Source organism: Protomyctophum bolini, assembly GCF_963924005.1.
Source record: "Protomyctophum bolini genome assembly, chromosome: 19".
Classification (NCBI taxonomy): Eukaryota; Metazoa; Chordata; class Actinopteri; order Myctophiformes; family Myctophidae; genus Protomyctophum; species Protomyctophum bolini.
In genome coordinates, this window is record NC_137880.1 from 29550575 (window position 1) to 29576910 (window position 26336).

The following is a 26336-nucleotide window of genomic DNA, read 5'->3' on the forward strand; positions in this document are numbered from 1 at the left end:
GATTCATTCATCATTATGAAGTCTTTTTTGTGGTCCTGTTGAAAGTATTGCCTGATTTATACTTTATACTACATGCAGCAAAGTATAAAGTGGGGGTTATGACAGGGATGGAGACAGCTTACAGCAATCTGTCTCCCATTCGTACCCACGAGGAAACCAAAGTAAAGGGCGAGAAATGCCAACTTCTCAGAGAGAACATGAAAGCTGGCTGGTGGCAGGGGATTTGTACAGTATCAACTCTCCATCTGTCCCCAGAAAACATACAGGCACCCAGAAACTCTGTATTATGTAACAGAGCACAGGGTTTTCACCCCCCCAAAACGCTGTTTTCGTCTAAAGGGACCCCAGCAAACGATTCTTTATTTTGCCGTTTCCTAGTCTCCCTTTGGCTTAGAGGCCAGCCAATCATGAAAATCTCGCCACTAGACCATGTGACTAGACTAGAAAATCTAACCATTGATCAGCTCTGCAGGCTGATAACTTTTTCCACACAGATTTGTTGATTTGTCAAAAAAACAGCACTATTTGATTATTCGAAAATTAATCGATACAGACATACAGTATATACAAACATATTGCAATATACAGACATACATACAGGTATACAATATAAATCTGTATGAGAGCAAATACATGAGTGCACAATTCACTCAATGTCACTCTCGTATGCAACAACACATACACAGAAACATAGGGGAATATGGAAGGGGTCTGTGTAATTACTAGGCGAACACAGTAATGATCTGATGTTTCAATATTTAATCAGATTTGGGTTCTACTGCTGCCGCAGCAATCCATTCTCCGGGAGAGCCTCAGAGGCTGCAGCAAAGAGACGTACACGTGCATGACACGTGCGCATTTTGAAAAGAGGGAAGCATGCACAACTCCTTTACCGTCTCAATCTCTTGGAACATTTTACCGGGTGCACAGATAGAAGAAGGAGAATTCCAGCACTCACAGAGTCCTTTAAGGCACTTTATTGTTTCATCTTTACAAGGGAAAGGTAAGCTGCAAGCAGCATGCCACGTGCGCGACACGTGAGCCCACTGCCTGCCAACAAATATTCATGACCGGCGCCTCCCTGCTCAAGGCCCTAGGCAGACAGAGACCAGACAGAGGGAAGCCTTAACTATAAATCTGTGAGGAAGATCAGGAACCGAGTGAGTAGGGAATCCGTGGCTGCCTGCCAGGTCTGTGAACAAAGAACATCAATAAGATCAAGGGCCTCCTTTATCAAACTTTCATAAGTTTCTTTGTCCTTGAGACCAAATCCCAGCATCATTCATGTTGTTAAAAAAAATCCTTGTTAACATAAATGTCGGCAATTCTCCCATGACCCATTTTGCTCCGACCCTAAAAGTATCTATACGTACTGTAATGGCAGTCCTCAACAGGTACAGATCAACAGATTGCAGCTTATCTTAATGGGGATACCTCAGACCTCAAACGACATCAAGTGAAGGCTTGTTTAATTGCCCACAATCCACCGGTGGCCTGGATACCAACTCGCAGGATGGCAATCGCAAAACGTGAGTCCTTCCACCTGACTTCTTCGCCTCTGGGTCACAGGCCATTAAGAGACACAGGCCTTTTTTCTCCTTCATCAATCCAGGCTGCGTGGTTACTATGGCAACACATGGCTTGACAGTAAGATTTTGGAACTCCGGCTCTGCTGGTTTTGATGGCTCTTTATGTTTTCAAGAGGGTGTCATTTCCCACTGCTGTTGATAACCATGGCCTGCCATCGGGGTTTTATTACCAGGACTATTCTACTGCCATAGTTAAGGATTTGGGCCACTGGGTGTTTGTAAAATGTACAATGATTCTAAGTTAAAGGCAGAGTAGCACGATGGCATTTACTTTGTCACAATTTAATGGTTTAATAGTTATATATATAGAGAAAATATATGCCTATGGAACAGTGCCCATATTCAGTGCCTGTGCCGTTTGAAGAAGGAGTTGCCCATTGGCCACAATTCTAAAAATCCCTCCCACCACCAAAGGGCAGCGCAGAAAACAACACTTGACACAATTATTCTAGCAGGCTTTCCCGTGCTGAAAAGTACATTCATTCATTAACATGACTAATGACTGCTACACACTTACTATTTTTTTGTAAAGAATCGGGCCATTTTTTGAGGGGCGCCTCCGCTCCATTACGCAGATTTGTGTCCCTCCTACCTACCCTATGTATGCGTGTCCCTGTGTCTGTCCGAGCATGGAAAGCTGCAACATGGTAACTCTGTCAGTTCCATAGTTGCACCGCTCAGTTCACACAGGTGTGATTTTCCGTATCCATAGGGAAACAGAGGATTTGTTTGTACTTGTTTGTGTCTTGATCTGCGACAAGCTGTTCCAGACCAGAGGGCTACGGTGGATCAGCCTGCCCAAGATGAGGTGTCATCTGTGGGTATAACCAATGAGGTGACTCGGTGTCTGGTTATGGAGGTTTTTTCCCCTATCCTACCTCTCGATTTTTGTGTTCTGTCCGGCAGCGGCGGGACAGAACAATGACACCACATTTAACTAGAGGTTCGGGCAGCTCACATCTAGAGATTGGGCCCTCACTGATCCAACTGTGCCCATTTGTCCAGGTGCCTACTCATCCATCATTTCATGCCCAAGCTGAAATGATAGTAGCAAGTCCACTCATGATCTAATTTTATTGATTGGTCTGTACTGTCGCTTTGTATTTTTTCACGTGCACCCACGGATGCTAGAGCGCGCCCCCTTCGATCCATGAGCCAAAACCCAAATGTCTACTTTGGCATAACAGGTTTACATGTGTCTGCAGATGCATCCTCACACCTCGCATACAGATTTTGGTTTCATTAGCTGCTGCTGTCAGCATCCTATATCTGCATGCAACAGTATAATAAATGTGCACGTGCGTAATAAATGCACACGCGTGTGCCGTAACTGCCATTATTTTAAAAAGCAACCGTTATATGGCAGCCGCTGATAGATTACTTGCCCAGGGATCTATCTGTGATTTATAAAGGAAGTGATTCATTGGATTGGAGAGCCCCAGCTGTACTCTTGCAATTTGCCTTTTGATATGCCCATGTGTGTTGTGTTATCTTGTGTATGTATATATATATATGTGTATATATTTGTATTTATATATATATATATATATATTTTTTTTCCCCCCCCTAAATGAATACCGACTGTATTGTGTACGGTATGTGCTGCTCGCCATTTTATTTTTTTGTTTGTTTGTCTTGTTTTGTTTCTGTGCTTTTTGTTTTTCTTTACTGTTTTATTGTATTGTGCTTATAATTGATACCTTTCATGATTCATCTGTGAAAACGTAAAAATTCAATTAACACTTATTATTATTTTAAAAAAAGCAACCGTTCTGTCAATAAAAAAACAATCACCAATACACGACTTATAATGTGTCTTCTACACAGCAGCTATAGCATAGAAACAAATAATTTGCATAAAGCACCACTAGGCCTATATAAACCTTGATCCAAGGAGCTGACATAGATGGAAAATAGTTCTCTACTCAGAATGAAATAATTTCGAGCAGATTTCACCATAATCGTTTAGACAACATGGACGATAAATAAAAGTATTCTTGTTGCAGGTGTACAAGCTCACAACGCATGACTGATTTAGAAGGCATTTTGTAGAATCACCCTCAGGTCTTAAAGGGTTAACTCCACATTCCTCAGTTCGTCTCCTGTAGTCCGACTGGAGCGGTGATAAACTAGAAAGATTGAGTGTGGTTGCCTATCTCTATTCTCTATAGGAATATTGTTCAATTAGGAGCGTCCATACAGATGAGGGCAAAGCACGCCAAATGCCTTGGGAAGAGTTCCGAATCGCTGGCCAATCGAGGGGAGAATTATTAAACGTTTTAAAACTATTTAAGCGCTGGAGTGCAATAACGATAGTCTGCTTGCCTATAGGCAACCACACCAATTAAATTAATACTAATGACATTTTCCTTATGGGGGGCTAATTTCCCACTTCAGGTAACTGACAATGTAACCATTTTAATGCATCATGCTCGCGTCTAATAAGCCACCTGGGAGTCCTCATGTCAGGCTGGCACCAGCTGTTATCAGCTGTCATCAGAGCATGAGATTTGATTCTAGCACAGTGGTTCTCAACCAGTGGTCCACTAGTTGGTCCTTGAGAGGGTTCCAGGTGGTCCCCAGCTAAATGATGTAGAGCTGGTAACCAAATGGACCCTTATAGATCTTTAACTCTTGAGTGTAAAATGAAACCAAATGGCATTTGGCTTCATTTTACACTCTGAAGAGTAAAAATATTGTTAATCATCTGCATTACTTAATTTACAAGAAGTCTACACAATTAAGAATGTAGAATAATTGTAGAGAATGTAGAAGAAGTTATCGCTCCTAGCAACATCAATACAGCATAGACATGTGAAAATATTCTTTAGTTTTGTGTGTGCAAGGCTAAATCTCAGGTGGTCTGTGGCTCAAAAGCTGAATACATAATGGGCCTTGAAATGAAAAGGGTTGAAAAACACTGACTGGAATTCTCCTTCCCAGCCTTACACCCCTCCTCATCCTCCTGCAGACCCCTTTCAATGGCACACTACTGAAACATACTTGTTGCCATGGCAATACCGTGTGAGAACTTGAGTTTTAAAAGGATACATGCTAATTTTTTATGGCTGGGTGTCCTTGCATCTCAAGTGGTCAATGAGCAATGAGTAATATACCTCACAAAAAAAAGCCACAGTTACATGGACCCTAACATTCTAGTTATAATCTGTTCAAAAGCCCAAGCAGAATAATTCTCCATATATTAACACCTCAATTAGAATGAAAATAACCAAACGGATTGAAATTATATTCGGTTTTAGATGGTTAGGTTAAACATTTTCACAAACCGATCAAAAGATAGTTTTTTGAAGCAAATTTTCTTTCATGTCATAATTTATTTAATTTCAAATGGTAATAATGGTCATAGACTCTCTTACAGTGCTTTTGTGCATGCCGAATTGATTGGAGACAAGGCAGTATTCTGCAGAGTTACCAAATCTGTACAAAACAATTACCCACATAATGGGTTTCTCTAATGGTGACTTCATCTGGAGCCATAAATCCCTCCACCTGTCCACCCAACGTCACAAAAGATTGGGACGTCATCCAAACGTTTAGCTTTCATTCAAGACAGGGAAAATTCCAGAGAATTCTATATCACTAATAATAATTAAAAAAACTAGAACTGCCCTCTGTCGAGTGCCTACTTGCTTGTTGCACGCAAGCAAGCGCACGCAAGCAGAGCGCAGGGGTTCCCAAACTGTGGTGCGTGCACCCCTTGTGGTGCACGAAAGCCCTCTAGGGGGTGTGTGACATGAAAAGGGTAATGGTGGTTTTATGGTGTTATTTAACACAAACGGCAAAATCCTGTAAAACGCTGTTGTAAGGAGATGTATAGAGCAGCTGTGGGAGTACACAGCAGCTGCATGTCTCTTGTCATGCAGCTATTTTCGGCCAAATACAAATAGTCATTTTCGGCCAAATACAACGAGACAATATAAATCTGTATTCATGAGTGCACACGTCGCTCAATGTCACTCTCGTTATGCAACAACACATACACAGAAACATAGGGGAATATGTAAGGGGTCTGTGTAATTACTAGGCGAACACAGTAATGATCTGATGTTTCAATATTCAAGGCAGTTAAATATAGAGGCAGTTTAGAGACCAGGATTACTACATGTTTTTATGAGGAGACACAGGGAGACAGTGGCAGGGGGGGGGATGGAGAAGGGAGCACGTCCCCCCTGGTGGCCTTTTTTTGTTTTTTAAATAAAAAGTTAAATATATATTTTTTGTCAATTGTATACTCATTTATATTTTTCATTTCATTCATGCTTTGTAATTATTATTATAAAAAAATTCACTCTATTTTGTGCTTTGTTTTTGTATGAAGTGCAACAACCTTGAATCTGGTTTTCCTTATTTTGGCTTTTGTTATGTAACAATTCAGTTAATTGTCAATAAGGTGGGCATACAGTAATATGCTTTGGCTTCATCCCTTTCCTTTTTGGTCAATTGTAAAACACAAACCTTTGTATATTGTATGTACAACTGATATGTGATAAATTACAGAGACAAATAAACAAACTAAATGTTTTGCAACATTATATGACTCACATGCTGATTGGTTATAGTATGCTCCAAAATGAGTAAATAAATCATATAGTGTCTAGAAATATTTGTACTTGTCTTGCATATTTAGTCGTTTATATTCAATAACTTAGCCATTGAGTTCTCACAGATGTGTACCCACTACCCAGATATTGTAGGCTATTATTATACCACCTAATCCTTGTTGGACCTTCTAGATGTGAGGTGACAGCACTATTGACTGTGCCACCGTGGCCCCAGCATTCATAAGTCTTGAATTGGAATGGAAGTGTTCATGTAAAACAGTAAACAGTCATAAATACTTTTTCCAACACAAAAACATATAACAAATAATATGGGTATATGGTGTACTGTATGTATTCTCAATTTCATGAAGGAGGCTCAAGTTGAGCCTTCTCCCAATGCACCCATAACAGTTACCCCTATCACCAACCTTTTAGCAGGTATGTTAGACGAGAACCAGTTCTCATTCATAATAATGATCACTTGCATGCATTAGCTCCATTTCATGAAACTGAATGAAAATGTTGTCAACTCTCACTCTCCCTCTGATGTGGAGACTGGAGAGCAAGAAAGAGAGAGACCGGGAGACGGGAGAAGAAAATGTTCTGGGTGAAAATGTAATCAGCACAATTCCCTAGTCTTATTTGCAAGGGAAGGCAAGGGATGTGCTTCAAGAGTCACATTTTGTGGCATTGTGACATTTTACTCAGGCCTCGTGAAGGCATGACATGCAATCAAGTAGAGGTAAAAGTAACAAGCAAAACACGTTTCCCTTCTCTGTTAATCAACTACGATAATGTCAAGAGGGTCTTTGTCAGAACACTGGCTTTATGACGGGCTTTCTCAAATAAGTTATTGGTTACAGCTCATCTCATTGACGTGAATAGCTTGTTTACAGGCAATTTGTTGTTATTGTCTCTGCCAGCCCGAAGGCGACAAGGTGTGAGTCCATTTGCAGAATTTTGCAAAACACATTTCATCCTTTGCGACTAGGGTTGGGATTCGGAACCGGGTCCGTTTCAGACCAGGTTCCGACATTGCGGATCCGGAGCCGGTTCCATCGTTTTTTATTAACGGTTCCCCAAACGGTTCTCATCAGTCGTCATTTAGCTCTGCTGTGTCTGTGCATGCATGCAAGCAGAGCCAAGTTACTGGGGTGATGTCACCCCACCTACATGAGTACGTCGTTAACAGAGAGGGAAATGACTCTGAGGCTAAGCAATAATTGCGATGCCATAGTTCCCTGCAAAGGTTGTTGCAACTTGCACCAGTTGCCCGTGACCCGTCCACATTGAGGAAACATCTAAAAATCTATATGCCTACACAAGTCCACGACTCACGAGATTAATCTAAGGCACATCGTGTTTGAGAGCCTGCGGAAAGCCGTGCCCGCACTCCCCGCAGTTCCACTACAGCCGGCGGGGGACGAGGATGATGCAAGACTGGTTCACTTTCCACCGGCTAGTAATGTTAGAAAATAAAAACTACTAACTTCTACAGAGCTTTTAATTAGGCGTATTGTACAACTGTTGTTAATGGTGTTAATTTAGAACGCCAGTGACTCAACGTCTTTCGGTCTGATATTTTATGAATCACGTTAACTATAGAGCCATGAATTAAATTAATTTACAAATGTTAAGAGGGATCCGGTAAGCCAAGGATCCGGAACCGTTAAAATCCTAACGAATCGCTAGTTGCGACGTGGACACACACTCCCTGGATGCCAGAGCAGAACCTCTGCCAACATTTTCAGATCGGCCTACCCATTTTTTACACCATCAGATTTTGTCCAAACATCACGCAAATTGGTACAGTATCTCAATAATCATATGATAAACACGGATCTGCCCAATTTGTCTTAATCCATCCTGATTGTCAACGATTGGCTTCTACAGTTTGCAGGAGTGGCTTGTTTCGAACAAAACTTGTGAAACTTTGTACGCACATTCCCACTAGGCCGAGGAACACATGCCACCCTTTTCACTTTGTCCTGTTATAGTGCCACCAGGAGGCTAATTTTTGCTAAACAAATGTTTTGATATTACTCCTACATATTCCAACATTTTTGCCCAGGCAGAAATGGATTTGCCTGTCCTCGTCTTATTGTAGATACGCCACAGCCCGGAACCCTCACAGGTTTGTAGCTCTAAGAGTTACGGTGATCTTTGAAATTAAAAAGTTTGAGAACCACCGGCATCGTAATTGCATAGCGGACGTGAAATCCACATATCAGCAACACGAACACGAAACGCTTCCAACACTGTGATGGAACCGATCCCAGTTCCACAATGTTGTATCCGGTTCCAGTTTGCAACAATAGATAGTGTACATACTGTATGTGGGGCACGTACAGTATGTGAGTGAGTGTGTGTTGTAAATAGAGTCCAAAGGGAAGCGCGCACATCTCAAAATAAATTCTACAGGTGCTGAACAAAAGATACGTACAGTGAAAAGGAAGGCATATCTGCAGTCCGCACACTATTCTCGAGCTCCCAGGATACTTTATTTAAGGCAGAGACACAACGTTTCGACCTTTGTGGGTCTTCGTCAGGTATGACCTGCAAAGTGTCTCTGCCTTAAATAAAGTATCCTGGGAGCTCAAGAACATCTAGTGCGCGCGCAGACTGCTTTCCTTTTGCCAGTGAGTGTGTGCGGATGCATAGTATACCTCCTGTGTGCGGCTGCTCTCTCCAGACTCTGTGAAGAGTTTGATGGGAGTGGAGCGCTGCGACACGGCGCCGTCGTCATCACGGTCCTCCTCGGAGTCGTCCTCTGACGTGCTGGAGATTGCCTCCTCGCTCGGGGGAGGAGGTGCGCTGGCTGCAGTCTTCCGTTGGAGCACAGTCTCCTCCTTGTTGCTCTTGTTGCTGGAAATGGGTTAAAAAAAAGAAATTCACTCAAAATGTTCCAACATTTTGGATATTGAGCTTGTAGATCTGCTATTTTTATTCAGCCTTAGCCACACAACGTCTCTCGTGGATTTCCTGGAGGGGGGAAGCTCCCCTCTCACGATGCGCTGCACTGTTTGCACCATTCTCTACTGTAAGCCAGGAGAGGCTTTAAATGGATAAAGTGGTTCAAATTAGTGTGATGCTATATTAACTAATTTTGCTGGGGCCCCCTGGAACCCCCACCTCAAGGACTCCTGAGGTAAAGCAATGTAAATAGTTTAAAAAACAGGTGGCTTGCGCACATCCAGTCCTGGCTGGTGCTGGACTAAGGTAGATACATAACATACAGTGAAGAAAGTAATCCGCACACAGGCTTTGCTCCAGTAGTGTTTTATTGTATTTAAAAAAAACATAAGTTACACGACGCTTCGGCCGTGAATGGCCTTCATCAGGTGATAGTAGTTAGTATGTGACAACCTCCCTTTTATCAAGGTCGTCACGTCACGTGACCGATGTTGACTGGGTAGGTAATTTACAAACACCAATGAGTGACATGACAATAAATATGAATGACCACCACAGCAAGGAAGTTTACAATATTAACACAGTTTTTAGCTTGTTACAGACTGTTTTAATATATTTTTTAAAATATTTTAAAATATTTTTATACATTTGAGATTTAGCCATTTCTTGTTTTTAAGATTAAAAAAAAAAGCTTTTGGTACCAAAAGTGTTTACAGTTTGGGCAATCTGCTCCAAAATAGTGTTAGTCAGTCAGAACAATATCAAAGGGAACGTGTAAGGGCTCTAATATTAGCTAGTACTAGTAGTCATATTTATTGTCATGTAACTCATTGGTGTTTGTAAATTACCTACCTTGATAAAAGGGAGGGTGTTACATACTAACTACTATCACCTGATGAAGGCCTTTCACGGCCGAAACATTGTGTAACTCATGGTGTTTTAAAATACAATAAAACTCTACTTGGAGCAAAGCCTGTGTGCGGACTACTTTCTTCACTGTAAAGCAATGTAAAGCCACTGGTACCCATCAAAGCCAAAGCAGATTCATCGATCAGTATGCAATACATCACAGGTTGTCCGCTGTACTATGCTGTATGTAGTTTACAGTTATTCAAACATGCATTTACATTATGTGATAGGTGATTTACTGAGGTGAAGTTCAGGTACAGTATATCCCTGGTTTTCAGATCCCCATTACTTTTGGATAAAAAGAGTATTTTTCAAACTGACATTGAACTGTAAGTGTTAAATAACTCAGATATTAAGGAAATAAATAATATAGAAGATTCATGTGGGGGAAAAAACTAAACAAAACAATGCAATAGCCATTGAAACCGGAGTGAAAATGGGACACGTGGAGCATGAGTGAGGACAGTAGCAGGTAAACACAGCCACATGGTGAGATTGTTTTTACTACACGACGTGCCTAATGGATCAATGTGCTAACTTCTGATTGCAACATCTGCATGTCATTTCACTGTGAGCATCACACCGGGTCCTCCTAATCCGAGCCCTAAAACATTGAGGAAAAACAGTGACATTTGACACGGGCCAATCATGAATAACTACATGTGGTGTGCCAAGTAGCCTTATCCCGAGCCAGCGACGGGTAAACATAGCGAGAGAGGTGTAATGAAACGAATGTGTTTGTGTTGCATGTCCAATACCACGTGTGGGTTATTATGATGTAAGAGTCTTGTTTTTGTTTTCTGCACACCACTGTGCAGCATAGTTTGAAGGGCACAGTGACCTATAATAACTATGACTGTGACAATGTGACATAGGAAAAACGGACACAAACACAATCCTTGGACAGTCATTAAGTACATTTACTTGAGTACATTACTTGTTTTACAGTTTTTCTTTAGAATCTGTACTTTTCGTATTTGAATTATTTGGATATTCACTTTTCAATCCACTACACCTCAAAGACAAATATTGTACTTTTGACTCCACTACATTTCTAGGAGTGGGTGGTGAAGAAAGCACAACAACGCATCTGCTTTCTGAGAAGACTCAAGAAAGCCGGCATGGGCCCCAAAGTCCTAAAAGCTTTCTACAGAGGCACCACAGAGAACACATCCTGACTGGCTGCTTCACTAAAAAAGTTCGCTCTGAAAGAATATATATTCAAAGATTTGTGCCACATTTTTACGATTTTTAAAAAATACTTAAAATAGCAGACCTACTGAGCTTGTAGATCTGCTATTTTTCAATATCTAAAGTACAACATAATGCTTAGTTAAAACACCAAAAGAGGTTCAATTGGAAAGCAATTCAGAGGGTTGTGTGGACAGCCCCATCAAAGCCCTGCACGACAATCGTCATGTCAGCAAAACTCGTGGAATTATGAAGGACTCAAGCCATCCCTGTTTGATGTTATCTATGCTGCTGAATTGTCTGAAGGAAGCCAAACTAAAATAAGTTTTACTCTTATGTACCTGTACACAAGATGTAACAATAAAATACAACCCTTGGACGTCTATAATTTGACTCAAGTACTGGGATTGAGTACTCTGTCCACCATTGCACACTTTTAAAGGTGTAGTGAAACGGAAATGGTGGGCATTTTATTTTGAAGTTTCAGCTTAAAACGCTGGCTCTGAAGTTTCTGAACCAACCAAACCAAACCATTGCATCCCTCCAGGCTATGGGGTTTTAAGTCTGTGACTTCCTCTCACGTGCAGTATCGTTTGTAAACAAAGTGATAGAGAGACGTGGGGCAAAGCCAGGGGATTATTTCTAACCTAATAGCATGATGATTACGTTTAAAACGAGTAATACACTGTCTGGATGTCATCTTGAATGAGATTAAAAACGAGTAGTTCTTTGTGTTGGAGGACGATGAAGCAATGGGAATCAAACTGGTGAGCTTCATTTTTATTGGCTTTTATGTGGGCCTCGACACCATGCAGCACGTTCTCAGGAAGTAATTAAAAAAATATTCCCATGGACTTTTGATATAAAAACACACAAATATGACAATTTGCCCAATATTTTGGCATCCATTGTTAGGTATGGCCATGGTCTAAAAGTGTTTCACTACACCTTTAATAAAACAAAACACCACACATCCAGACATATCCAGATATGCATGCAGCCACTCTCACGAGCACTTACCCCAGTGACACTGACTTCCCCGTCTCCTCTGGCTTGCGTACTGTAAAGGGGCTTGGATCTATTCCCACCGTCTTAGGCATAAACTCCCTTTGTACGGACAGAAAGAGAAAAGTACAATGTTGTTGGTGACTGGCCGGCAGTGGCTCAGGAGTTAGAGCGGACGTTTGGTATGATCCCTGGCTCTTCCTGGCTCTGTGCAAAGTGTTCTTGGGTGTTCTTATGAAACACTGAAACCCTGACCGTTTCCGATGAGCAGGTTGATGCTTGTCTCCACTGTCTTGTGTGTGAATGGGTCAATGTAAAGCGCTTTGGGTAATGGCGCAAAATAAATGCAGACAATTTACAATTAAATGGATGATTTGGAATCCCAGGTTGAGGCAGTATCATAAGTATGTCATTTAGAGTGATCGATAAATCAGAGAGAGAGAGATAGAGAGTGTGTGTGTGTGTGTGTGTGTGTGTGGCCACCTGGCAGAGTTGGTCATGGCAATGCAGAAGGTGTCGTCAAAAGAGGTGAGCTCGTAGGGTTTGAAGAACTCAGTGTAGATGTCAACGCTCTCTTCATATCGGTTCAATCTCTTCACTCGAAGCTTCTTCATATTGTCCTCACAGGGGACTGCACACATGCACACACAGTAACGTAATCAAAAAGTTTAACCACTAGAGTCCTATTAAAAAATACAAAAATTAAATAACGGTATTTCTAAAAGTATAAAAGATGTGTGGATTTGTTTTAATTTATTATTATTAATTTATTTTTGCAAGATTAGCTTTGGACAACCAGACAGACACAGACCGACTTTTAGACAGCTAGGGTCATGCAGAGGCCATTTTTTAAGTAAAAACAAAAAAAAACACATAGATATTGGGATTTGAATCAATGGTATCACAGAAATGCCAGGAAAACATAACAACTGATTATCAGATTGAAAAGATACCTTCGTCATAGGCCACAGGCAGGAAGGGTAGGATTGCTTCGGACCACCAAAAGGTATAGCTGGAGAGGTAAAGAGGTCATGCAATTTAATGCATTTAGGACACCTGAATACACAATGTTACATAACAAATTGGCTCAGCCTGTTATGCAATATAACCAATCTGAGCGTGTTGCGTTACATAGTAGTGAGTCCTCAAGAGAAAGCTCACAGTGTGTGACCACTAATTGAACTCGCCCACAATCACTCAATTTCCACCCACCACAGTGACCACACAATGGCTGAGTCTCTTTGGCCCATTGTGTTCATATAAACTACTGTAGTGACACATTATATCGGTTATGCAAGCAGGATGGTGGTGATGTTCTACCTTTCATACGTAACACATGCACAGCAATGACAGTGAACTAGGTCATACATGGGCAACTGGCGGCCCGGGGGCCCCACCTTCACTTAATGTGGCCCACAGGTTAATATCCGAATATTGATACAGTATTTATTTCAGCTGTTGCAATTCCAAACATGCGAGCAATGAGCATGACCCGTTACTTCAGTCTAATATTATTAGTAGTTGAATGCATTTTAATTACTTATCAGGATTCCAATGAAAAATAGCAAAAAAAAAAAAAAAGAGGAAAAATATTCAGGATATGAATTCAAATATAGCAAAAATGGCAGATCTACAAGCTCAAAACACGTTTGCTGTAGAATCGAGATGCAACAGGCACTCGGTGGGCAGTGGAAAAGTACCTGCCCACCACCACAGGGGTTGTGGGTTCTAATCCACCGTGGTGCAAACGGCTTTGTCAGGCATACTATGCAAAGTTTTGCGAACACATACAATTGACCCATGTTCAAGGGAGGATAACCGGACAGGGAGGGTGATAATGGTCATTGCATGTACTCCTACAGGTTGGGGCGGCATCCGTCAGCGGGGAGTGTTGGGCGGGATGGGTAGGATGAAGGCTCTACGTCACTGCCAGGTGAGGAGCTTCCCTAACCCTAAGGTTGTTCTTTACTGACGCAAGTGTCACCGTGGTGGCAATAGAGGTAAAACAAAAAAGTTAAAAGAAAGATTTGCTTAATTACGGTATACAGTAGGCATGTGTTGTGGTATTATGAGCATGCAGAGTGGGTGTGCATAGACTAGAGCATGTGTGGAATATACAGTACACTGCACGATTAGCTAATCGTGCCAGTAAGATACTGTAGCCTCTAAACAGCTCTAGTCTAGACTGCATTTTATACTGTACCAGTAAGACGCCTTAAGGGCCTTGCAAACGCGCAAGGCCGTGCCTATACTGTAGTTCATTTTCAATGAGACCTGCGTTTTTGCACACAACACAAGCTTATTTACGCGAGCACGGTCCGGTGAATTTGTTGCGCGCGTGCTCGTTACGTGCACACTCCCGCGACTCACCAGACCTGGATTCTGTTTAGCTTTTATTTACGCTTGCGTTGTTGCGCCCCTCTTGAGCAGACCTGGAGGAGACCTGTGTTGATCCAGGCAACAACGCCTGCGTTCCTCGCTTCACGTTTGCAAGGCCCTTAAGGGCGTGGTCGCGTGCACGCATCTGACTGACAGGTGATGTTTGCGTGTGCATGCGTGCGTGTACCAGCGTCTTTCTTGGGGCAGAGCCATGGAGCTCCTATGATGCAGGTAAAAGTCAGTGGGCAGCTCCCACAGGTGGGGCTTGCACTCTGAGGGCTGATAGACCTGGAGGAACAGGTTGATGGCATCCTGCCTGTCTGCATCTGAAATACACAACATCGTTTCACGTAGATACATTTCATGAGGAAATCTAGGACAATTACAATTTAGACATTTAGCAGATCTGCTCTTAATCCAGAGCGATTTACAGTAACACAAGGTAATACAATCAAATGCATAGAAATAGTAATCTAGGACCTGGCCGCGGTCGAGCGGTCCAAGCACCTAGGCTGGTATTACAGCCTGACGGCGTGTCGCGGGTTTGAGTACAGATCACGACGATCTTTGCCACATGCACCCCCCCCCCCCATCTCTCTCCCCCTTTCCTGTCGTAATGCTGTAAAAGAAAATCTATAGGATCATAGGTAAACCAAGAATCTACTGTAACTGTAGAATATCCCAAATGATGAAACTGTGATAAAACTACTGTATGCACACCAATCTTGAAAGTTCACCGACACAACGCCCTAGACCATCCGAAGTTTTAACGTAGGAAAAGAAAAGAGAATAATTCCAGTAAAATAAGAAGATGAACACGTGACAAAATGACAGTGTAGCAATATGTTTCACAATGAGGCTGGGCTGTGGGAGGGCACAGAGATCTTTATTCGTCCGTTTGTCTGTTTAATGAGTGGCACATGTTTACAAGCGTTGCCCAGCCAGGTGCCAACTAATCCATCCCACAAACTGTGTGGCCACATGCACAGTGCTCCAAACAGACACGTTGTACGATTACTGATTAGACAATAGCAAATAGTCGGTCGCTTACCGGTAGTTTAATTATTGCCTGCTTTCCCGCAATTTGGTAATAATGTATTGATTCAAACATGCGGTAAGGGTTGTGATGACCTCTGAGAACAACATACGCGCGTCACAACTATTGTATCAGTAAGAAAATGTATTATATTCCACAAGAACAGTATTACAAGTCGATTGCATATATGCACAAATACAAAACATGTGCAGTAACAAATTAGGCACATTTCTATGCAACGGCTCTCCAGCTGAACATGCAGGTTCAAATGTAAGAGACTGTAGCAGTGATCAGTGATTAACCCATTTTGGGCGTGAACCCCTTTTGGTGTTAGCATTATGTTATGCTTTAGCTATTGAAAAATAGCAGATCTACAAGCTCATAGCGCGCCACCGATTGGCACGCTACGTGCTTGGTCTGCTATTTTTGAACGACTGACATAGAAACATAGCTTTTTCAGAAAACTGTCAGAATGTAGAAGACATTTTTAGAATCTGATCTCAGGTCAGAATGGGTTAAGGCATATATGAGTTACTAATTGCCTGCTGCTGCTCTACAACCAGTCAATAACTAGATATCTACAGTCCCCTATTGCCATAGACCATTTTAGAATGACTATACCGTTCCATGATGCGTCAATTCCAGTAAAGCAATTTTGCCAGCTATCCCCTGGCAACAACATTATTGCACTGTGCGAACGATGAGGAATTAATCTTACAATTCCAATCAACACAACAGCCCTAGGACAGTGGTTCCCAAAGTGGGATCCGGGGACCCCCAGGCGTCCATGAGAGAGTTCCAGGGGGTCCCCAGCTAAGATAGTTTGGAACCAAATGGACCCTTATGGGTCTGTAACTCCGAGTGTGTACAAAGGGAACCACATGGACCCGTTACACTCTCAGAGTTAATTAACATTGATTTTACAATTATAAATTGGGGGTCCCAGAGAAAGAAATTACATTAAATGTCCGTAGCCTAATGCATGTCACACTGGGGGTCCTTTAAATTAAACGGTTTGAGAATGTCTGCTCGAGCCGTAAACATCTTCTCTTATGGGGGTCCCTGGCATTATCTTCTCTAATGGGGGTCCGCGGGCTAATTAGTGTCAATTTGGGGGTCCTTGACATGAAACAGTTTGGGAACCACTGCCCTAGCAGGCTGTGTGAAACAACGGCATATACAGTAAGAGTGGGAGTGAGGCAACACAGAGAGACAGCATAGCTCGCCACATGAAAACCCTGTCGTACAAAGACAAGGGAGTAGAGCCTATCATTTATGCTGGAAACCATCGAGGAAGGCCGATCACATATCCATCTTTTTTTTGCAACAATGTGTTTTATCCCTACTCCTGTTCTTTACTCTTCTTCTCTACACTCTATGAACGACATTTCTAATCTTTGTGGAAACCTTGACCTTTTGCAGGGAAGGAGTCCTAAAAACAACAACCAGGATCAATCATGACTTTGTTTCTGCGGAATCCGCGCACTTGCACGCGTGTGTGTGCATCCATGCTCATCATTAGAATCCCAGCAGCTGTTTGTGGAAAGGGTGCATGTTGTGCACACTGTACAATGACTCACAATGAAAGGTCTAAGGCTTGCTATGGCAGGGACGATGGATGGTACTGTATGGAGGTAGGGTTGGAAAGAGGGTGGGAAAAGAGGGAGGGGGTAACAAGTACAGTGAAATATAATGGCGATGGGGATTGGCGGCGTGGTGGGGGAGGAGTTTGGTGGGGAGGTGGCCGGGGATGCATTGGGGGCTTTTGTTAGATCATCTATTGCTTAGGAGACAAAGCATAATTACAACTGCTGTCTCCCAAAGGTTAAAAGATTTAAATCATGATGATAATTGCCCTGAACAATTGAGCAACGCAGTTCCATGTACAGTATTTTATTTAGACAGGAGATTAGAATATAGAGAGGCAGGAAGCTGAAATTAGAGATAGACACAGCCATACATGGCTCCAGCTGCAAACGAACCGGAGACGTTGCAACCATAGTTTTCTACTGAATGTATTCCCTCTAAGAATGTTTAGTTTTTACACAAAGCACACCTCAGTGTTGTTGACGCTCATCGGCCTAGCCCTTAGCTTGAGGTTTTTTTTACTGAATATAATGTGGATTTGCTGGATTTAGGTGAACCTGTGAAGATTAAAATTATTGAAAATTCATGAGTGAAGTGTAGTGATATCTGCTGCACCTGGCTGCCAAATGGCAAGACAAATTGTATCAATGAAGTAAGGCTACAGGTATTTTGGCTGTGTGTGCGGGTTTGCTATGAAAAGTATTAAGTAACCATCAGGTTTTCATGTGTGCTTGCTCGTGTATGCATCAATTTTTTTGTTTTGGTTGTGTGCATGCGTGTGTGACGTGCGTGTGCAAATGCCGAGTCTGCGTTTCTATGGCAACAGAAGGGCAGATAGGGTTTCACAGTGTGTGTGACAGTGGGTGTGAATAAATGTCTGCACTCTGCACTGAAGCGGGCAGTAATGTGGATGAATTGGGGACAAAGGAAATGAAAGGTTATGAAGAAGAGCAAGGGTGAGCATGCTGAAAATGATTAGCAAACTATGACGACTAACACCTGGAGGAGGGGCGAAATTTTCGTGTGTGTGTGTGTGACTGTGTGTGTGTGTGTGTGTGTGTGTGTGTGTGCACACGCTTGCGTGCGCACGCTTGCGTGCGTGCGTTGCGGAAGTAAATAAAATCATGTTATGTATGCATGCAACAAGGGTGTAATGTAGTAGGCCTAACAAAACGGTCTGTGCAGAGGATGTGGCTCAATGGAGGTAGTGTTCAAAGGCCAGTGTGCGTGCATGTGCGTGCATGCGCGTGCGTCGCATTTATACATAACCCTATCATAAAATACCATAAACTCTGTCAGTCTCATTACTTTTTATCCTCGGTGGGTTGACCAAATTATCTAAAGTTGCAGAAGGGTCAGGAAAACATGGCCACCCATTTGTGCAATACTCTTTTACTTGATATAGTCGTGGTACATTTATGTCTGACATGTTGGAATGGAGTCCAATGCTTATTTTATCACATGCTGCCACTTACATTGGCAAAGTGGTACAAATGTGACACAAAGCTCTTTCAATCAGTGAAGCCGACAGGTTTGGCTGGCCAATCAGGGAAGCCGGTGCCCACACACTTCCCAAACATAGAAATTCTGTGCGACCTCCGCAGACCCGCCGACAGACGGATGCTTGTGCAGTGCTACTGGGCACGCCCCCAGGTCATATGGACACTAGACACACGGCAAGTTTGAGCCTGTTCCGCTGGGCTGCGCCCAAGTTATGCCCGTGACAGACAGGTTTTGTTTTGTGAATTATATACCTATATGCTGTTTGCATTTAACTCATGACGTCCACTAGTTGATTGCACTATGGTGCTTGATAAAACCACAAGTGTACATAGTAGGGGCATTGTCCCAAAAGGTTTGTGCTATAATAAATCCATTGGAATGTTGTCCATGCAGTGATTGCGTGTGTATGTATATGTATACAGTATGTGTATATATATATATGTGTGTGTGTGTGTGTGTGTGTGTGTGTGTGTGTGTGTGAGCATACCAGAGAAAGCATTGCTGTAATAGCGCGACAGTGTCTGCATGATGTCTTTGGAGTGCTGTGTCCAGGGGGCGATCTTTCTGTATGTCTTAACCCTGTGGACCAGCTGGGAGCCACCGTACTGCAGCGACAGTGTGTCTCCGTGATCCTCATACAGCTCCTCAAACAGCCTGGGATACGCAAACACACACACACACACACACACACAAAACATCCATTACAAATCCTCCCTAATGGAACGTTAATCTGCATCTTCTCCAAGTCGAGGTGTAATTGAGGTGCAATGTTTTTACCTGACACAGTCTGTATCAAACTGGAGCTTGGGTTTGTCGATCATGCCCAACGCATAAAGCTGATAGGCCAGCGCACATTTCCCCACCATGAACTGGGCGGTGTTGGTCCGATCCAGGCAGTCAACACAGTTGGTCCGCAACACACCAGTCTACATACAGATAGATTTTTTTATTAATTTTTTAATCAAGCCAAAACCTAGTGAACCGCAAGCTATTAAAACAGCTTAAACCGTTCTCAACAACCTATTTCCATTTATTTTGCTCAAAGTAATTACCCTAGTTTGAGAGTTAATTAAATGCATGCTACATTTGAAACGCTCGTGTGCAACACAGATAGGAGGATCCTTGGTCTTGGTTGTGGCTGTATATGAAGAGACCTAACAGCAGGCACACCTGTACTGTAATTAACATCGGTTATATGAGCTGCTTATATAAAGGGGTAGGAAATGGATGTCACCGTCCACTAATCCCAGCTCCTCTCCTCCAGTGGTGATGATCGACAGGCAAACAGTGGCAAATTGTTGTTGTTTTTTTTCACTGCAGCTCAAAAGGCGTCAGAACACAGAGAAAACCCCAAGACCACAGAAAATCCACTCAATGTTAAAAGTTCAGGTTGTTTGGGTGTAATTGAGGTCATAAAACCTAAAACAAAAAATGTAAATAAAATCAATGAAAATTAATGTCATGAAAGCTTTAAAAGGATCCTGGCAATTAAGACATATATGCCTGGCTTAAAACATTATACTTGCCCTCTATAACTTAAATTAGAAATGAAAAACACCTTAAATATTTTATTTATCTTAAAAATATCTTTTTTCTCCACACAATAGAGGGTATGCGCGTGACATCATCATCAAACCCGGAAGTTATGCAGGAATGCCTACTGAGTGGCAAAAAACTACTTTCTGGCCTTGACAACCCATGCATCCAAACATAAAAGTCCTATCTGATTGCATTAAACAATGTTAAACTCACTTTGCATGTTGCTTTGCCACTCGATGTGCCATTCACTTTAAGCATGCGCATACCCTCTATTGGGAAAACTCCTGTCCCAAGTGGATGATGTCATATGCCCATGTGTGGCTAGGTGAGTCTACCTGATAGTTATAAAGCATAGAGTGCGGACGGGAGCGACAGCCCCGCCCCCTGCTATTCGTTTCAATGGAAGTTGCTCAGTGGCGTTTCGAAGCACCCGGAAGAACTCTCTACTTCAGTGCAAACTAGGGCTCAATGTTAAACCCCAGCTGTGCAGGGTTTCCTAGTGCAATATGCAGGGGCCCGCCTGCAGTTACAGCTTTGACCAGTAGGGTTGACGGCTTCAACGTTGGCTAGCCATTCTGGGAGCTTGGGTCTACCCTAGAATGTTGGTGGGATGCATAACCACTCCACATGGGCAAATGACATCTATTAGTATTAGTATTAGTTAGTATTTCTAACCTACTATATTTAAGGTGTTTTAAATTTCTAATTTTATTTATTGAGGGCAAGTATAAAGTTTTAAGACATATATGTCTTATTAGCCAGGGATCCTTTATTAGCAAGGGAGCCTCTAAGTATAGGATAATTTCTGCAATAAACAATGCCATCAATAGCGGATGTTTGGTATTCTGTCACTCACAAATCTGTTAAATAAATTATGTTAAGGCATACTGTACCTGCACACGTCCACTTGATGTCATGTGACCACCTACATCTCCCCACCTGTAGATATCATTACAGAAAGAAATTAATCATCTTAAAAGCTGGAAAGATTGAAAATGTCCATGCTTCAGTCTACGTGCACAATTGTGGGTCATGGTAATCATGAGCGGGAGTGGCCGGTAGAGCAGCCGGATGGGAACTGCGAGGTTCCCGGTTCGATCCCGGGCTCCCCCAGGGTTAGTTTCAAAGTGTCCGTGACCAAGACTCCACCATCGGTGTATGAATGGGTGAATGTAATGCACAATCTATGTAAAGCGCCTTGGATAAAAGTGCTATATAAATGCACCATTTACATGTGACTCTGCAGAGAGCAGAGTGTCTTGTCTGTCTGGCCAGAGCTAATCTCACAAAACCACACTGCTAAAAGTTTGTTTTTTTATATTTATTATTTAAAAAAAGTTCTACTATGCTCCTCGTCACTGCTACAGTAAATCCTGGCACTATTGGCCTGGGGAGGGTGAGACAACCACATGCCTCCTCGATAGAATTGCTCGATTGATTTAAATTTTTATTTCACAGAATGGGTACATTTCAAACGAAAATAACTTGAGGATAGAACCAGAAAAAGCACAAAGGCTTGTTTACATAAGGGTCCTCCATTTTCGATGCACATGGTTCCACCAGCCACTTCTTTTCACTCAAACAGCAAAGAGATTCACCAGGAGAGCGTAACTCCAGCTTAAGCTCGCACTAATTTAATTAGTTCCCCTTCCCACTGGGTGCCCCGACCGACCAGTAAACTAAATAAATAAAAAATGAAAACTTCTAAACAATAATCTTGCTAGGAACATCAATGGCCCAGTGAATTTGTCTGCCTTCTCTTTTTGTTGAGTGGCTGAAAGCACTTTTGAATCCACTTCTCCCTATTCATCATGTCCTAAGGTAGCCTGGGCTCCAGCCTGATTTGCTGCGTTTTCCAGATCTGAAATGTCACTTCAGATCCGGGGAACGCAGCAAATCAGGCTGGAACCCAGGCTAGTCCCAAGGTGCTTTGTAACGTCTGGAGTGGGAGACAGTACGTGTAAGAAAACAAATGAGAATTCTAAAGTAGCTTGAAGAGAACAAAGGAGATATCGTCTCATTGAAATTCACCATATACAAATGCACAGTAAGTGTTTGTCCATGTGCCTGTGTTAAATGAGAGAAAACCAAGGCCAGACTGACTTTACGTGTGCATTAAAGAGAGATTTGGATAGCTGCTGGCACAATATGAGGAGCACTGCACATAAGGATGAATCTATTATGTAACCATAATGGTAATGTTCAGTGTAAACAGGCAGACATGGAGAGCCCCATGCTCTTCATACATGGATGGTCATCTACTCAACCAGTTAGCAGGAAATATGTCTGTGGAGCAATTCCACCCAACCTCCCATTATGTATATTCGTGTCTGGGGGAAATCACCGTCAATACATGTGTGAATGTGAATATGTATGACCTTTCAAAGTGGATAATGTGTCAGAAACATGATGGGGTTGTCTGTTGCAGTGGTAAGACACACAGTTGTACAACGAGGAAAGTATGCGACTGTATGGCCCATTTGAACTCATAATACATCAAATTTATATAGCACTTTTCTTAGTATCCAAAGTTACTTTACAAACAAAGCCTTGGCGCCTAGGAGCCTTCTCAAGAACCATTGCATACCCAAAACAATATAGATCTCATACTGTATAATATACTGTACAATATATATACAGTCAGGGGTGTCAAACTGGTGGGCCGCAAATGTGTCCAATTCGAATCACACATTGCAGGGCCAATTCAGAGCCAAAACTGCTTTCACTTCTGCCCATAGAGTGCGCCACATACACAAACAGACAGACAGAAATAGAGTTTGTACACCTGATAATACAACTGTCTTGTCTTGTTTGTTTGTAGTTAGAGGAGGCTCACCTCTCATCTGGTCTCAGCGTATGACAGTAGAAGTCTGAACGGTTGACAAAGAAGCCTGTCCGCTTCACCACGTTTTCAGCTATCATGCTAAGACGGTCCAGCACGTTGCACAACTTACTGAGAGAGAAAGATTAGATTAATATATATATATAACTGGGATAATGTTATACTGTATAGTCATTCAATAGCCTACTTGAGGAAACACATACCTGAATTTCCCTGTGGCCGATGGGTATCAATACATCCTACCTAGACTATATTAAAATGTCCTAAGTCAACGGTGGACGTCACAAACATCAAGGCACGCTGTTTAGGGGTACCTTTTGGTGTAGCGGGCCATGTCCCAGGCGATATAGTCGATGCAATGGGCTGGAGGGAGGAACTGGTTCAAGTTGATCACTGCAGGGTACAGCTCTTCACTCAGGATTTTCTCATGTTTCCTCTTCTCCCGTTTCTGAGGCCACAGAAGAAAACAAGAGACAACACAACACCACAGAGGACTGTGAATAATCTGTGATGAGAATAAATTAAATCCGCACACCCGTGATTGCTCCCGCTTGAAAAGATCATAACAGACTGAACATGGAGTGTTCAGTGCAACTAAATATTCACTGGTATCCAAAGACATTAACAGTGCTGGAGATTAGCTGGTAACGGACGGATGGACACACACACACACACGGACGGAGTGCAAAACATACTCTCTCCCCATGTCGTCGGCCTGGTGGAGACAATAACCCAAACACTACTGGCTGCATTTTATGTGCAACTTCATAACACCAGGGGGCATCCCAAATGATGATGTTGTCCTAGCTAGAGCGGACCTTTGAGGTCAGCAGTGGTGGCCACCTCTTTGTGCCAGTTAGCAGCCTTGATAGGGTGGTGACTTAAAGTGGAAAGCCACTCACTCCACTGTTAGTGAGGTGTTTGCTAAGAACTGGAACAACAGTAAGAGCTTGAACAGAGTTCACACACTTAAAGCTCTGATGTAAGTAGCCAAGTCGTTATAGACTGACATAATGACAGCACCCTTCCCCCCTTAATGTGCACACACACACACACACACACACACACACACACACACACACACACACACACACACTCTTCATTTCATTTTCAAACTGTCGATCCATTCCTCTACAATGCACTGTCTTTGCAAGAGATAGCGGAGGGATCATCATAAACATAAAGGGTGATAGTCCATCTCCCATGCTCTGGACTCTTCTCTTAGGGTACCTCTTGTCCTATGTGTATAGCTACCAGCCTTATATATATATATATATATATATAAGGATTATTTGTTATTTGTTTCATGGTCGTTTTGTTTGTACAGTCATGTTTGTGTATAGTTTCATGTTACAAGGTGGACCACAATGGAAACATTGGCAGTTTTTAACATGTCATTTTCTGTAAATTTTCTTAAAGTGCCAAAAAAGTATTCTATCTATCCATCCATCCCCGTCCACACATCCAGCAGGGGCAGCTAATAACCAGTTTGCTAATAACACCCATTCAGCACAGCAAGGCACTCGTACACACAGGGTTTCGTAAGGGCACTTAGGGTAAATACATTAATTAACATTAATGACACCACAACCACATACTGTATTACAAATGTATTCACAGCTAGATTTAATTCACATACAAAGACACAATGAGTGGTGATTCATTTTTTGCACACCACTGTACAAAGCACAATTCATAATTGCACACACACACACACACACACACACACACACACAGCTGATGCAGAAAAACCTTGGCACATGCATGGCCATGTGCACTTTCACAATGTCTCTATCTTCATCTTACATACACACACATCAAACGTGCATAAAATACCATGTAAAATCATTGCCCTATCCCAGGTATGTCATGACTCATCATCCTCCACCCACATCACAAAGGTGTGATTTAATGTAATGGTCATATATCTATCTCTCTCTCTCCCTCTCCCTCATGGAGGAGAAGAATAATTACTGTACCATGGAGTCCAATCCTCTACCCCCTCCTCTAGTCCACTCCTCTACCCCCTCCTTCTCCTCCTCTACCCCTCCTTCCACTAGTATCACATGGCTGGAACTTGTGCCTACTGCTGTGGTCTGCGATTGGTCGCTCGTATTGAGGCTTATCGTGCGAATGACAACGTGAGCATGAAACCCAAGCCACACAGCGATGGACATCGTTGGATTGTGTGTGTGTGTGTGTGTGTGTGTGTGTGAGTATAGGGACACTGGCTGAAATTAAAAGGGGTAAATCCGTAAAACACTCTGTAGCAATTACATTTGTGGAAATTGAAATTATTTATTGGAATAATTCCTTGATGAATCATCTCATTTGCAAGGGGGTCCACACAAATTGAAAGCAATATACTGTAGTTTTAGTATTTTATGAAGATATATTCTCTCAGATATATTCTTAGTTTATTACACTCTCAATTGAGTCTGTACGGAAAGGAGCAATATAATTTAATAACATATTACATCAGAATATGTTGTAGAGCATGAACAGTAAATGTTAACACATATTGTGCATCACTATACATTCCTTGAATCAATCATTATTTGTTTTCCGTCATGCCATTTACTTTAGTTTTTACTTAGCTTTATTTTCAGCTAATGTTCCCCCCATTATAGGGATACTGGGATTCAAGTGGTTATTTGTATCACAGCAGGGCTAAAGGTATGACATTTCACAGTAGTAGTAGTAGCAGGGTATGATTATCAAGTATCAACACAATACTATGGCATACGCCTGCAAAGGGAAGGCAAGTGCCACCATTGGCATGTGGGACGAGAAGTGTCAGAGTTTTTGTTTTGTTTTTAAATCGATTTAGTTTTTCAATAATTAAATGTATGCATGTCCCCAATTTGGCTGCATCCGGATTGCCTACTGCTCGTAATCCTTCCTCATATCCATGCATGCCCCATTTATCTTTGTGTACTCCTCAGAATATGTACTGTACATCACACTCACAATAATTAAACACTGCTGCAGTTCTGTATGCACTGCCACATTCCAGTGTACTTTATATACATTTTATTCCCTCAAGTTAATTCACTCCCTTGTTTTGTAAATTCTTGTGTACAATAACATTCCTCACTCCCGTACCCTCTTCACTCGGTCCCCACATGTGACATGTCCATGTGAATACCCCCTCTGCTAGCCTCCAGACACAGTCATCGTTCCTCTGCCTACCCCTACTAGCGGAGGCGCTACAGGCAGAATTTTGATGGAATCGTGCACTTTACGATAAATGTATGAAATATGGCACACAGTTAGAGCAA

At 42.3% G+C, this 26336-nt stretch overlaps 1 protein-coding gene across 1 annotated transcript in view; it reads right to left on the bottom strand.

Annotated features, from left to right (window-relative positions):
• Positions 1 to 26336, bottom strand: part of fig4a (FIG4 phosphoinositide 5-phosphatase a) — a 59128-nt gene that overhangs the window by 12591 nt on the left and 20201 nt on the right. The window contains exons 11-20 of the mRNA XM_080790868.1: positions 23370 to 23503; positions 23050 to 23166; positions 21107 to 21152; positions 19452 to 19600; positions 19162 to 19328; positions 14736 to 14874; positions 13123 to 13181; positions 12653 to 12800; positions 12185 to 12271; positions 8818 to 9016 (exon numbers count right to left, since the gene is read on the bottom strand). Coding sequence (XP_080646994.1) covers positions 8818 to 9016; positions 12185 to 12271; positions 12653 to 12800; positions 13123 to 13181; positions 14736 to 14874; positions 19162 to 19328; positions 19452 to 19600; positions 21107 to 21152; positions 23050 to 23166; positions 23370 to 23503 — 1245 coding nt within the window. The remainder of the gene's footprint in view (positions 1 to 8817; positions 9017 to 12184; positions 12272 to 12652; positions 12801 to 13122; positions 13182 to 14735; positions 14875 to 19161; positions 19329 to 19451; positions 19601 to 21106; positions 21153 to 23049; positions 23167 to 23369; positions 23504 to 26336) is intronic.